We start from the raw sequence: 14,842 nt of genomic DNA, 5'->3' as shown, positions 1-14,842 counted from the left end.
GTGTAGAAGGCCTGGCAGGTGATAGCATTACAGACACCAGGGACCACACTGGATCTTGCCTACAACATCTCCATTTATGCTTAAGTGAAGCAGTTAGGTGGCATGATCCACTGCCTGATGCGGCTGCAGAAGCAATTCATGGGAGGACCGCTGGGAAATCCTCCTCTGCAGCCATCAAAACCAGTGAGGAGTGAAACACTCCTAACAACTGCAAGAGGAACCGATGGGCTGTACGGCAGGAGGGAGGCTCCTCAAGCCACTGAAACATTGGACATTTTGTTCTAACAAATCACATTGCCTACGCAGCACAGGGTAGGCATAGGTAGGGTCAGCTCATTACTCACCGTGTAGAGCTCGTTGGTGACTTTCAGAAGCTCTTCATGCATCTGTAAGCCAATCTCCTTACTCTGGAAGACAGGAAGAAGAAGAGTCGAGACTGTTATGCTCACAATATGCATTTCTGAAAGGAAAATACATTTTGGAGGGAAGAGTAAAATTGTGTGACCTCCAAATACTCTCTGCGTGTGCATCTTCATCCTACCCCCAAGCTGCATTCGCCAGAGCTGTCTGCCCACACTGTGGGCAGTACTGTGGCACATCCTCAGCTATGGTCAGCAGCAGAAGTGCGTTGCCCTTAAGGCCCTGCACAGGTTAAGTGCCAACAGCAGCAAACAGACACTCAGCCCTCACTCTGAACGCTCCAGCACACCACAGCTCCATGTCACACTCAGAAGACAGAGAGGAGGCACGGAAAGGAGGAATGGGATCCCTACAAATGCCCAGTTCAAACTCAGGAAGAGGAATTGAGGTGATGGGTTTGTTCCTAACTGGCTGATCAAAAGTACACTGAGGGTCTCCAGTGCTGCTGGAGTACTGATACAGGACACCATGGCACCAGCAGGAGCAACAACGTCTGGGACACTGCTGAGCTGGTAGGACAGGGAAGCAGTGAATTGTTCTCCTCTTTTCTTAAAGCAAGTGACCAACCTGATTCCTGATGAAGGCAGTACTTCTTCCCAGCCCTTCCACCCCTGTGCCCAAGTAGATCCTGTTGGTCCCCAGAAAAGGCTTTGACACCCATCCCACAGAGAACAATACTGCAGCAACCCCTCTCATGCCTGTAGGGTTTTAATTTCCTTCTCTCAGCTGACAATGGGGCAGGTGGACCTTGGCAGCACAACTGGCTGGCTTCTAGTGATGCCCTTATCTTAAATACCTTCTGCTCCCGTGGAGATCTGCCCTCTGCCCCACCAAACACAAGACTTGATGTGTTTTGCGCTCTAGTGGAGTTAAAGCCATGCACCTTTTAAGTCTAGATATTGTTTTAGAAAACAAACCAGCCCCGGCAGCATGAGAAATGCACCAGGGGCTGTATTCACACCACTTCAGAAACCCTGTCTAACATCCTTCTTGCTCCAGGAGCTGGGAAGACATCATCAACAGGGCTGCCAATCCATACCTGGGCTTGGTTTTTTCCATTTCTAAATATTAAAGCCCAAATATAGATGGCCTCCTCTTCCAATCTACCTGCAACAGTGAGTTTAGAAGTAAACTGGTATTTCGATTTCTTTATATTTACTACAAATCTTTAGCAAAACGAAATGTGTGATTATAAACATGAACACATACAGTACAGCAAACCCTCATGCTACTTCAGAATTGCTGCATTCTCATTTGAGGATGATGTTTGCCCATGGATCACTCAACCATCACACCAGAGACCATCACGCAATTTATTTATCCTTCAAACAAACAGGATGAATCTGGAACTACAGACCATATCGCTTTGTCCTTCCACTGGCACTATTTGCCTCCAGCCCACAGCCAAATCACTGCATGGGTATAACACATAACACCCTCCCTCATTTTGTGCACTTGTTTCACATTAAGACTGGCAGAGGGCACAAAAGCTGTGCCTGCTCTATAGCCAGAAGTGTCTTACAGCTTGACTTTGCCTGTTCTTCAGCAAAACCTGTATTACTGGATGTGGGTAAGTGGCTGTTGCGTTCTCCGCACTGAGCTGGCTGTGTTCGGGCTACATTAACTCCCCTGTGTAAGTTAAACTGCACAGTAAGCATTTGTGGGTACACAAATCACTTAGATACACATTCTCCAGTCATACAGTATCATCTGTCAATCTATCTTGATTTGATAGATTCATTAATGACACCTGCTGCTGGACTTGCAATTCCTAATCAACTGGCATTTCAGAATGGGGATTACCATGGCTTCCTAGCCCAGGCATTTCAGGTTTTACTTTGACCACCCTCCCCATTTGTCTTCAGTGGCTCATTTTCACTATTCTGTCCCACATGAACCAAACTTTCTCTCAAAAAGGATATTTTATTATGAAATAGCTACACCACAGTTATATAATAAAGCTTCCAATTTCACAACTGGAGTTCAGCAAGCTCAGGACAAAGCCCACAGAGTATAAGAACTCCCAGCATCTTCCTCCCTCCACCCTCGTCTGCTGAAATCCTATTATCAGCCTGTATTTTCACTCTTCTTGTCAGGCAGGATGAAGCAGATCCAGTCACTGACCTCCTACAGCATCAACACAGCATTTCACAGGAGAGGCCACAACCTTGGGAGCCACAGAACGTTTTAGCTTGGCTGCAGATCAAGTCAACTCCTACTCAGAAAGCCAGCGGTTGGATGCTCCTGGAGATGTTCATGCACTGCTTTCCTGTCCGCCTTGTAATTACACCCCAGATCAGTGTGGAATCTTTTTGGCTAGGAAACATTTATTATAGCTTGGAGACGTATTTAAACTAAGTATAGACACCCTCCTTCCCCCCGCCAAAAACCGAATCGAAACAACAAGCAGTTTCTTTCAGATTTCCTCAAATAACTCCATTTTTGTGCATGCTGTCAGGCAAAACAACATCCCATCAGCTTCTTGGCTGGGTGGCTAAAGAAGCCTATGGCACAGAAAGGTCTAACTACAGCTAAGTGAACAACCTTCAGACTTGAGAAGTTTAATCTTAGGTGATTAAAAGTTAGAATTGAATACAAAGAGGGAAGCAAGGAATATGAAGAGTAAAAGCCCTCTGCATTCAGGGAATATCCAATAATTACAGTTTATCTGTGAGTTAACATCATGGTATTAGGAGAAGTCTCATCCTCAGAAGCACAACTGATGCACACTTACATGTGCACCATGTCAGTGTGCTTCCTTAGATGCATAAAGTGCCAGGAAGATGCCAATCACGAGGGGCGTGATAAATACTCTGTGGAAACCTCTTCTGCTGGAAACCCCAGTGCCTCTTCTCTCCCTGCCAACGCCAGCAGTCACTGGCTGCTCTCAAAAATCTCACTGTGGCTTGCTAAGAAGCAACAGAGCTATTAAAAGTATGCACCCCTCCCAGATACATCCAGAATCTGGTACTGAAGTCAGGGTCTACAAACACGGATTCTGCAGCCCATAGGGTCCAAGCCTGCAGGAGTTCAGCATCACACATAACCCTTCTGGCTGATCGTGCTGTTAGGAGTTGGAGTGTTCCCAAAGCAAAAGGAGGAGGAGAGACTTGCGGTAGGAGCCCTGTCCCCAGGTCGGCTGCAGTTCTTGCCTCTGCCCCAGACTTCCTCTGTGGTAAAGGGGAAGTCCACAAAGCCGTAATTTTCAAACCTAATTTTAGACTCCTAAATAGAGCACCAAAAACCAGCTCAGTAGTCAGCAGTGTGCCATCCCATCTGATGAGGGGGGACCACAGGTGGCTACTACATTTAAAGACCCATTTGCTTACATCCTGCATCCTGTTCCTGAAGACCAAAGCGGTCTCTGGCATCATCACAAGTCTCCCAGCATCCAAGAGGGTGGTGTCCAGCCTCGGGATGCTGAAGCCTCTTCCAGAGACAGGCAGGAATGAAGCTGAAGGACTCACCTCTCCTCTGAGCTTGCTGCCTCCCCTTTTACAACAGAGAAATTACATTTGTGTGTTTATGGAAGACAACATCAAAATGTCATTCCAATTCCCTGGTACCATCTGCAAAACTCAGCTCCAATTTAGACACTTGCTTTATGCCTTCCATTCCTACCAAAAAAAGCAATGCTGCTTGCTGGGGTAGCAATGGTTTCAGTTAGGTGGTTTATTAACATTCCTGCAGCTGCAGATGAAGTGAGGGGAAGCAGCAACACAGACTACTGGCAAGGAAGAATGCCTATTTTAGACAAAGAAAACAACTCCCTCCCAGACAGACACCACTTCTTCATTAAATCTCCATCCAGGACACTGCAGTATAGGGCGTAATTAAATTCACTGTCACGGAACGTAATTAAATCTCACACTGGGGAATAATGCAGCATGGTTATTTCGGACATAGCAATGCTCTGTCCCAAATGTATAATTTCCTGTATTCCATACTTAGAAGAAGCAGCAAACTTCTTTCCTTCAGCCTTGGCAGGAGAGGAAAAGGCAGAAAACACCAGCAGTGTGACCCTCACCCAGGGTTTGCCTTTGCAGGAGGATGTGCTGTGGGATTTCATGGTGATGGAGACTCTCTACAACAATAGATCAAGTCAGACCTCTGCACTGACATATCTTAGCATCTCCATTTATTGCTTGCCTATCAGCAACATTGACACACTTGTCTTGATAACCTCCTCCTGTACCAGGAATGTGACTCATGCTGGAAACTCCAGGGAAATTTGCCCAATTGAGTTTTCTTCTATTTTCCTCATTAGCAGGGCTTGCCTGTCTGCTGGAGCAGGCTGGGAGGCTGCCTGTTCATTCCAATTCCACATGCTAAGCTTCAGGACAGGGATGCTGGGACAGAGGATGCTTGTCCTCTACACTGCCTGACCCATCTTCAGGTCCCCACTGCAGCCATGACACCAGAAGAGACTGCAAGGAGAAGCTGCAGGCTGAGCCACTGCCAAAACAAAACTGCCCAGAGCTGCTCTGATCTGCATTCAGCCACTGGGCTCTCCACAGCAGTCTGAGCTCAGAAAGCCTCCTCTGGCTTGGTCTGCCAGTCCCAGCACTCGAGGATGCTTTTCTGATGTAAAACATCTCAGGCATCAACTATCATGCAACAAGAAGCCATACCCACTAGACGACGAGTGTCCTTCGTCACTGCCACCATAACCACTCAGTGCAACAAGTAAATGATGTCATTAGTGGGCCTTTTAACAAAAATGTTAGGACATGTCTAATATCCCCATGGGCTCCTCCTTCACTGTGACAGACATCAGGAGCAGAGCCTCCAGCCCCCGCTATCGCCATTGAGAGATGTTGGCCTTGGGTCTCTAGGCTCCAGCAAACTCCCACTATGGAAACTACCATATATATACAGCTGTATCTATCACTGCTTCAGATTAGAGGGTTGCAGAAACAGGGCCAGGTGTCAGGAGAACCCCCGATCTACACTGCTATTCCTGCCCTCATCATCCACACCGATGGGATGCAGCTGAAGATCTCCATTATACCAGTAAGCTAAATACTGGATTCTGAAGCACTGCCAGGATTGCACAGTTTGTTCAACTGCTGGGGTAAAAGTGTAAGTGGAGGGTTGGATTCTAACTAACTGTGTAAAACTGCACCGCTTCAGTGTGCAGGGTTTCAGCTGAACAAATCGAGTTCAGAGGGCAAGCCAAATCATACCCTCATGGAACCAGGTCACCAGAGACAGGAATTCCTATATTCCACATCTGGGAAGGGGAAAAAAGGAACAGGAAGAAAGAAAAATCACTGGACAGGAACAACTACACATTTTGTGACAAAAGAACTATCAGAGTCTAAATCCAGACTGGACTCACATTTTGCGCATGGTTCCTGCCTTAACAAATATCAGCTACAAGCATCTCCACACTCTGCCTCAAGACCACCTTTGCACGAACCCCACAGCTCAGTACCCTTTTCCTGCAGGTCTTCAAGAAGGAGGCAAGTTTCTACAGCTACAATTGGTATTCCTTCGGATGCGGTTCAGAAGTACCTGAAAGGCCAACAAGAGGGCTGTGGATGGCTTAACTGACATCTATCACTGGACTTGAACACCAGCGATGCCAAGACTGCAGCTTCCCTGGGAGCATAACCACCAGCCTCGAGGTACCACTGCAGCTCACCAGCACCCTGCAAAACTGTCCTGTCACTGAACGCAGACACAGCCAGAAATCCAGCCTACAAAACCAGACTTGCCAATGATTCAACAAATGTCATCTAATTTCTCCTTCATCTCTAATAGTCAACCTCTAATTCTTGTAAGCCCTGCTGGTAAGTACAGTCCAAGCTGCCCCTGACCCCAGCTGAGATGAGGTCAAACATGGAGTTGGTTCAGTTAAATGTCTCCAACTCAGACACTACCATCTCAGTCCCCAGTGGCTCCTACTTTCCCCCTCTTTTGGGTTTGGGTAAGCCCTGGCACTCCTGAGTGATGCACAGCTGAACACCAGGGATCGTACATTGCTGGTCAGTGGGAGGACAAAACACTTCAGTGGAGATAACAAAACACAGCACTCCAATTTACTGATGAACGACCTCACTGCTGCAAAGCATATCCAGGGAGGCTGAGGGGAGAAGCAGCTCAGCACCCAGCATCTTTCCACCACACTGATCAATTGCTTCTTAGTTATGCACATCCTCATACCCCTGATATTATGTCCCTGCTTTTTTTGCTGAGACTGTTTACATTTACATAATAAACACACAAAACATAAAACCTTCCAGTTCCTCCGTGTACCCACAGCATGTCACAGCCCATTAATGAATTCTAGATGGGAGAAATTAAAACTGACATCTCTGGGAAAAAATGTTACTCTAATTTACCACCAAAGAGCAATCTACAACAAAACCAAGCAGCTGAACCACAACTGCAGATGCCTTTAACCCTTCTGGAGCTGGATTATTTGCCCAATGGTCCTCTATAGCACCGTCTCCCCAGGAGGAGTGCCACAAGCACTTCATTCATCATAGAATCACAGAATGCCTTGGGTTGAAAGGGGCCTTAACGCTCATCCAGTTCCAACCTCTGCCACGGGCAGGGACACCTTCCACTAGACCAGGTGGCTCCAAGCCCCATCCAACCTGCCCTCAAACACTGGCAGGGATGGAACAGCCGCACAATCATACTCAAAGCAGAACAAATAAAAAGCACAGTTTTACTTTACATCTCAAAAATGGGTTCAGAGTAAAGTGCAAACTCAAAGTAGATTTTGAGACAGACTTAGAACTGACCTAACCAATATATCCCAAACCTGTCCCATTTCTGGAGGCCAGAAGCACAGGAAAAGGGGTGATATTTCACATTAGATCAGCAAATCCAAACCTGACCTTGCGGTATAACTTCTAGGTTACATCTATAAACTGGAGGAAACTGGTCATAAAAATATTACATTAAATTTACTCCCTGGTCAGGTTAAAATTTCAAGATAAGCAGTGACTTGAGAGCCCTTCTCCTGTTTGGAGAGGCAAGCAGCCCAGCAGGCTCACCCTGCTCACTAACCACAGTTCTGCAGCTACCCCTGTTGAAAACAAGCAATAAAAAATAAGGAAAAACATAAAAGCCATAGAGCCAAGTGAAAGTTCTGTCTAGCCCAAAACAGCATCCCTAAAGATGGCCATCAGCAAATGCCCAGAAGCACAAGAAAAGGTCCAGTGATGCCACCGAGTACATTCACCATGTGATGAGCTGTAGGGCCATGATTCCCAATCCCAAAGCTCTGCCAGCAGCTGCTGCTGGGGAACTACCCCTCCACATCTGTCTGACTGCCTGAGGACTGAGGTTACAAACACGTACCACTGCCCTCCTATTGTAAGTATAATAAAATATATACAGTATTAATGATGTTAAAAAGCCTTCCTTTTTTACCTTCTCTTTCTGTCCGGTGCCTGCTGACCTCCCTTGCCTTATGGAAGCAGGCACAACAAAGTCCTCATTCCTACTCACTTCCTACAAACTGCTGTGAGTCTTCATGCTCTTACCACATTACACACTCTGCCCTCATTTTCAGCTGAAGAGTTCTGGTCCACCTGACTGTGATTCCTGCAAGTCTGATGTTCATTTTTAATTTGCTTATCATTAATAATTCTGTATCATCAGCAGACTTTGTCATCTTCCTATTCATCTTTTTTTCCAAATAATTTATTAGGAACTCCACTGAAATTCTCTTCCTTTTTTTTCTCTGTCTTTTAACCACTCCTTAATCCAGGAAACCACTACTCCGTATTCTTCAACAGCTTCTTCAAGAACTTCAGCAAAAGACCTTTTCTGAAGCCTGTAAGACACTGAAGGGACCGTGCCAACAGATCACTGGCTCCTAGAAATACCTCCACTAGATTTCTGAGGTGTGACTCTTCAGAAAGCCATCCTCTCTATCTGCCTACAAGCCTGTCATTCTGCTCTTTACTAAAGCTTCACCCAACATGTCTCTTCTTAAATTTGTATTGCTGATCTGGTCTCTGGCACTGACACCAGTTTAAGAATCAGGTCACACCTCACTACTAGCCACTTGACAATTTTATATCTCAGTTTATTTAATAGACTTGGATAAATATTACCTGGAAAGACTTATAAGCAATAGTTCCTTTTACAAATTTGCTCTGCAACATCTACTGACAATTCAGTTGGATAAGGTTCCTCAGGTTGGTAACACCAGCACTTCCCCAGAAAATCCTAGTCTAAGCTTTTCCATAACAAGTACCGAATGAAAAGAAGCCAGCTAGCCTTTGGCTGTTACCGCATAGTGTTTTTTTCACCTCACCATCTATTCCCCTTCATACCCTGCAGCAGGCTTCTTTCTTGTGATTTTGGAGAAGTTTTTGTTAGCTCTGTGTCTTTAGTAAATTGTCTCTCAGAATTTTACTTGGCCTGCCTTAATATGGTTTTACATTTTCACTGCCGAACTCCTCTCCAGTTTTCTCATTAAGATGTTGCATGTACTTTGTAGAAAGCCCTATTGCCTTTCTCTGCTTTTTAATCTTGGCCGTTTTTGTACCTCGTTAGACTTTTGGGAGGGCACAGGCGTGTAGAATTCCACAATAAGCTTCTATTTTTGACCAAAATGCAAGGACGGATCCTCACTGAGCAGAACTCAAGGTCAGGTTGGACAGAGCCTTGGGTGGCATGGTTTAGTGTGAGGTATCCCTGCCCATGGCAGGGGGGCTGGAACTGGATGATCTTAAGGTCCTTTCCAACCCTAACTATTCTATGATTCTATTCTAACTCTCCATCACTGCTTTGGTTACCTTTTTAAAGAGCCTGATGACATCCTCACTGATCTGTGACAGCCGAACGATGACATTGTTCATGAAGATGTCATTGAGGGTGGCGTGATCTCTGCTCTCTCGCCGGGTCTGTGTCAGAACCAGGTACCAGCAGTTCACAGGGGAAAGGAGGTGCTGATCTTTCCTAGGGAATTGGGGAAAAAAAAACAAATCAAAAAGGTCAAGTGAATGAGTCAAAAAGGCACAATCTCCAAATGAATGCTGACAGCATACTAACATTGCCTTCCTTCCCTGCACGCATCCCCTAGAACCCATTGTGTCCCCAAAGAGAAGTGTGTGAGTTCCTCTGGGCTGCCTCCCATCCCCAGAAACCGTACACTATGGGCTCTCTACCAGCCCAGAGCCATGTCCTTGTGGCAGACACTGCAGGGTCATTGGAACAGGTCTGGGTGCTGGCCCAGAGCTGTTGCCCAGCCAGGAATGTGGCCTGGCAGACAGCCCATGCTCAGACACACGGCTGCCTGCCCACCAGCTGACACAGTGGCACCTCCTCTTCAGTGCAAGAAAGATGCTTAAATATCTCTCTGCCAACACAAAAGCTCCCAGGCTAAATATTACATACAAGGGTTTCAGTGAGGCCAAGGAATTCCCATTCTTTGCCCCAGGATGTTCTCTCCTACACCTTCATCCTATTTACCAGCCTCCCACAGCTGGTGTTGGTAGGACAGAAGCTTTCTGTGCAGGGGAGATGGATGCTCTAATGCTGACCCACGCACAGCCCTTTGCTTCATTCAACACACATATAAAACAAAATCAGACTGGTTTGTGTTGGAAGGAACCTTAAAGCTCATCTAGTTCTAACCCTGCTGCCACGGGCAGGGACACCTTCCACTAGACCGGGCTGCTCAAAGCCTCATCCAACCTAGCCTTGAACACTGCTAGGGATGGGGTATAGATGGATCTTCATATATAATCTGCCCTACAGCTTGTTTTTTCTGCCCTAACTCAATTTTTGGAAGCACCCAGTGCACTCTCCGGTCTACTGCTCCATACCTATGCTTTAAAAAGGTCAGTCAGCAATATTATGGTAATACAGTGCAGATGCTCCAGGCAACAGCTGAACACATATCAGCCGGAGGGACCTGAACACATATCAGACGGAGACAACAGGAGAGCTGGTCCCCTGCCCCAGCTGGGCAGGGATCCCATCTGTGGCCCTGCCCCAGTTTACAGGAACCTCTCCCAGAGTTCCTTTCAGTGTTTCCCACAGGGAAGTCTGGTGGCACTTGAGCACACATGCCTAATCTGACCCCAACTAAACCCTTTCCAAACTGGGTGCTGGAAGATGGTACGGGAGAGGAAACACCCCTGGCAACCCCTTCATAGAACAGAATAGAATAGAATAGAATCAACTAGGTTGGAAAAGACCTTTAAGTTCTTCAATGCTTTCCAAGGGATTGCTTCTTTTTTCCACTTTGCACTATTAATACAGCTGTCACTTCCTTTTCAGGAGAGGTTCGCTTGCCACACAATCTGTTGTACTGCATTTAGTCCACTAAACACTGCTGCGGAAAATGTTTTGCATCCAACATTATCATGAAGTGTCTGTGCACAACATGAATACATTCGTGGTTGCTGAATATTTACGAAGCTCTTAATCCAGCTCATGCTGCAGACAACAGAGATTGCTGTGAGCGGCAGCACGCATCAGGGTGGGCAACTTGAAGAGCCCCAGGAGCCAGGCAACATCCTCAGAGCAAGCTCATTCGCACCCAGCTCCACTGGGTGAGACCCTGCACAGGGGCATCCCCAGCCCCTGACTTGTCTGGAAGTCATCGGGGCTCAGAAAACCTCTCTTGAAGGAAATTTCAGCAAACGTTTCACATTTGATTAGAGTTTAACTCATTCTGACACGTTCCATCTCAACACTGAGAGAAACCTGCACTGCTCCCCGTGCGCTGTGTTTAGTACTGAAGGCAAACTAATCAAAACCAAATCAAAATCTCCATAAATGATACAACTGAAACAGAACATTTCACATCATCCAGCTGAAACACTTTGAGATAAATCCTCTAAATGAGGCAGCCAAGCTGTACTTTCCAAATGTTTCACCTACACAATTTTCTCTGGTTAAACCAACACTTTCCTATAAGATGTGCTGGTTCCAGAGATTTGGTCCCGTCTAGCAGAGACCTCCCATGCCACCATCCCTATCATGCCACCATCCCTATGTGCCAACAGCCATGCTCAATGAATGTATTCCAGTCCCAGAGGCTTCTTCCTCCCCAACACCTATCAACATGTGAAAGCTGCCTGGGAGCATCCACTGGGGACACAGATCTGTTGCACACCCGGGTTCAGCAACCTGTGTGCATCAACAGCACTGGCAACGTGGCCATGATGGAGATGGGCCTCAGACCCCCCTGTGCTCAAACAAGAGTGTCCTTCTCAAGAAGTCCTGCAACCAGAAAGCCAGCCCATGCTCGCTACAGCTACAATGTGCAGCCAAAGCCTTCACACACATACTCCTCCTCAACCAAGATGCTCTCACCCATGGTACTGGGGCTGCTGCAGCCCACTTCACTGCCAAAGAGTGGAGGGGAACTCCAGCAAATCTGTGTGTGCTCATATAGACAAAACAACCACATATAAAGCATGAATGAGTCTGCCAACCCTCTGGAACCCCCATGAACAGCCCAGCAGGAGCACTGCAGCAATTACTGCTATTAAGGGCTGGGCCACAGCCTGCTGCACATGGCTACACAGGGACAAAGGAAGAGCTGAAGGTGCTGTATTTCTTAAGAGCGCCAAAAGCCTCATCAGAATAATGACATTCATGAGCAAGCTGGGGAAGCAGTGCAGACGAACCTGACAAAGGGCAGGTAGAAAGCAGTCCAGAAGGAAAACATATTAAGGGAGTCAACACAGAGCGAGACTGTGAGGACTCAGCAGAAGTGAGCACTGAAATCAAGCTGACTCTATTAGCATTATCCATACCATCACAAATCACGAGCACTTGTGCCCAGGTAATGGTCACCTGTAGATACAGCACAACTGCATCCTCCCAGTACTGTAGGTACAATAAGCAATGGTAGGGTTGTAATAGCGCTCTCAGCTGATGGGAGAGGCACACACACACAGCCTGAGCCTCCATGGGCTCTGCCTCTGAACAGCCCATACTGGGCAATACCTCCCCCAGGACAGTTATCCCTGATATCATGGTACAGCAGCACCAGCCTGGCATCACATGACTGACAGGCAACAGTCAGATGCAAAAAGAACAGACAGCATTGGAATGGCAATTCCTTTTCAGCAGACTCTCCATAAGACAACAGTAAAGCTTTGCTCACTAGAGAGACCAAGTAAACAGATTAAATGGGATTTAGTAATACGGAATAAATAGGATTTAGTAACGTAACAGTAGAAATCACTGCTCTTGCAGCGGAACCAGGAAAAAACAAACCCACAATGGGTTAGAGAAGGAAGAAGACTGTGAAGAGCCAGGGGCTAGCAAGGCTAAGTGCATCAGACCAGCAAACCCCTCCATCTTCTAAGAAAAGAGCTAAACAGTGCCTGTAGTCTTTGGCATTGAATTGAATGACACTAGCTTCACCTTGAGCAAAGGGTATAATCCCAGTTGAGAGACTATTTCATGCACACTGCTGTCAGAAGACGACTGAGACAAAGAGGTAAAGGTGGGGAGCTTGAGCTGACATGCAGGGACCAGCTCCTGTGCCAGCAACAGGACAGCAGCATTCACAGGAACCTTGAGGTCAAGCCACTAGCCATCCCACCTAGCAGCACAGGCTATGTATGTACCCTCACCGCACAACACAGCCACCTCCAGACTTCAATTCTGCCTCCAGTTTGGGGTTGTCTTTTTGGATCTTTTTTGTTCCTGCCATTCTCGAGTGTGTGGTTAAACTGAAAAGATGCTGCTTTTGAACACTTGCACATATTCACACATTCTCATCATCAGTTCGAGTTTCACACAATTCCAGCATCCAGTTCATGCTTCCTATTTCAAAGCTTTGTTTCAAAACATTTCCACTGTGGATGTGCCTCGCTTCAACACTGTACGGGTGCCTGCACAGAAAACATACGTACTTCATTTTTACACACTGAAATAAATCAGATTTCCAGAAACTGCTTCCAAGTCTGAGCCTGTGAACAGGTCTGTGCAATGTGAAGCACTCTAAGGATAGGCTACATAGAGAAACCAGGGTTTATAAAATGGGCCTACCATCACTTGCACCATCAAATCAGTGGCTGAATTCAATACTCTTTAAAAAAAATATCATGGGGCTTGACTCCTTCCTAGTCCTTCATTTCTGTTTTTATTGCATTGTATTTATTGTATTATACTCAAAGAAGTGCACAGCAGGTCTTTTCAGGCAGCACAGGTCAGCAATGCTGTGCTGAAAGTCTTGGGAAAAGGCATTTCTAGTTCCTTTTGTGAACCCTGCACAGTGAAAACACAGACAAGGTCAACAATGGTATTTTTCTTACTGCTCTTTCAGGCTGTGCAGCTACAAGCAAGCATCCATCTAGCGCTCTCGAGCCAGTCCCAGTACCACTGTGTCCCCGGCACCGCCTGCTTACTTGAACTGGTGCTCTCTGGAGCTGCGTATCTTGGAAGAGAACCGCTCAGCCAGCTTCTCCAGGCTCCTGGAGTACTCCAGCTCGATCTCGGCCTTCCTGCGGAAGAACTCCTGCAGGTCCTGCAGCAGTTGCAGGCGCGACTCCGACTGCTGCTCCAGGCATTTGAACTGCTCCACCAGCTGAGTTCGGATTTCTGGATGGACACAAGAGAGGAGGAGAAGAAAATGCAACATCAGCAACAGGCACTGGCCAGGACGGTTGTCTTCCTGTCCCAGAGCGACTGCACAAGCTCTGCAAGCCTCAGGTTTAATTCAAGGCTTGATAAAGCTGACAGATCTCTTTCCAAGCGAGAGCTGAAGAACATCATTCACCAGTCTCGTATTCAAACCTTGCTCTTTGTCAAAATAAACCGCTGTACAGTACACAGAGACCAACCCTCAGAGCTTTTCAATTGCCTCTTTGAAACTAGAAAATGATACTTCAATTTATCTAGTACTACCTGAAGTCCTGTATTCTTTACAGATAAATACATCTTTTCTTGATAAATGAACATCTCAATACCTTCCAAACGGCTGACAATGACCTGAAGGAAGCTGGCACTGTAAATGCCAACAGAGGACAAGAGCAGAAACAGGAAAGAACATTATTTTGGTGGCACCAAGGCTTACTATTACAACTAGCATCACCCCCAGCTCAGACCCAGGCCCCAGGACACAGCTTTGCCTCTATCACTTTATGAGCTTACAACACACTAACAGTTAACTTCAAACCCAGTGCATCACCAAATAAGATGAAGCACATGCACACCACCATGCACACAGGAGTAACACAACCTGTGGTTACTGGAGAAGTTGCACATCAGGGCTTATTCAACTGGGCAGCTCCAAGTTCTCTTTCCCAGTACATCTCGGGCTCGATGACCAGCCAAGGAGAGCAAGGACACAACAAGAGGAAGGAGGATGCCAGGCATTTGTGTGTGCTTGTTCAGCTCAAAGGCTTCTCCATACAGCTCAGGGTCTGACCGTTCAGAATAGCAGGCTCCAGGCTCCTAGAATGCTCGGCACTGCTGGACCATG

General features: G+C 46.7%; 2 protein-coding genes across 4 annotated transcripts in view; one reads left to right on the top strand and one right to left on the bottom strand.

The window, feature by feature from the left end:
• The window catches only part of THUMPD3 (THUMP domain containing 3), a 350,792-nt gene that overhangs the window by 241,256 nt on the left and 94,694 nt on the right, over nt 1-14,842 (top strand). The window lies entirely within an intron of this gene.
• SRGAP3 (SLIT-ROBO Rho GTPase activating protein 3) overlaps nt 1-14,842 on the bottom strand; it is a 115,883-nt gene that overhangs the window by 46,200 nt on the left and 54,841 nt on the right. For all 3 annotated transcript variants that reach the window (XM_061456001.1, XM_061455999.1, XM_061456000.1), the window contains exons 2-4: nt 13,767-13,959; nt 9,186-9,348; nt 345-407 (exon numbers count right to left, since the gene is read on the bottom strand). In XM_061456001.1, the coding sequence (XP_061311985.1) occupies nt 345-407; nt 9,186-9,348; nt 13,767-13,959 (419 nt within the window). The remainder of the gene's footprint in view (nt 1-344; nt 408-9,185; nt 9,349-13,766; nt 13,960-14,842) is intronic.

This window comes from Pezoporus flaviventris, unplaced genomic scaffold (assembly GCF_033815535.1).
Source record: "Pezoporus flaviventris isolate CSIRO_AGI_PZ_B2104156 unplaced genomic scaffold, CSIRO_AGI_Pfla_v1 ptg000021l, whole genome shotgun sequence".
NCBI lineage: Eukaryota > Metazoa > Chordata > Aves > Psittaciformes > Psittacidae > Pezoporus > Pezoporus flaviventris.
The sequence above is the reverse complement of the archived record's forward strand: the minus strand, read 5'-3'. Positions and strand labels throughout refer to the sequence as shown.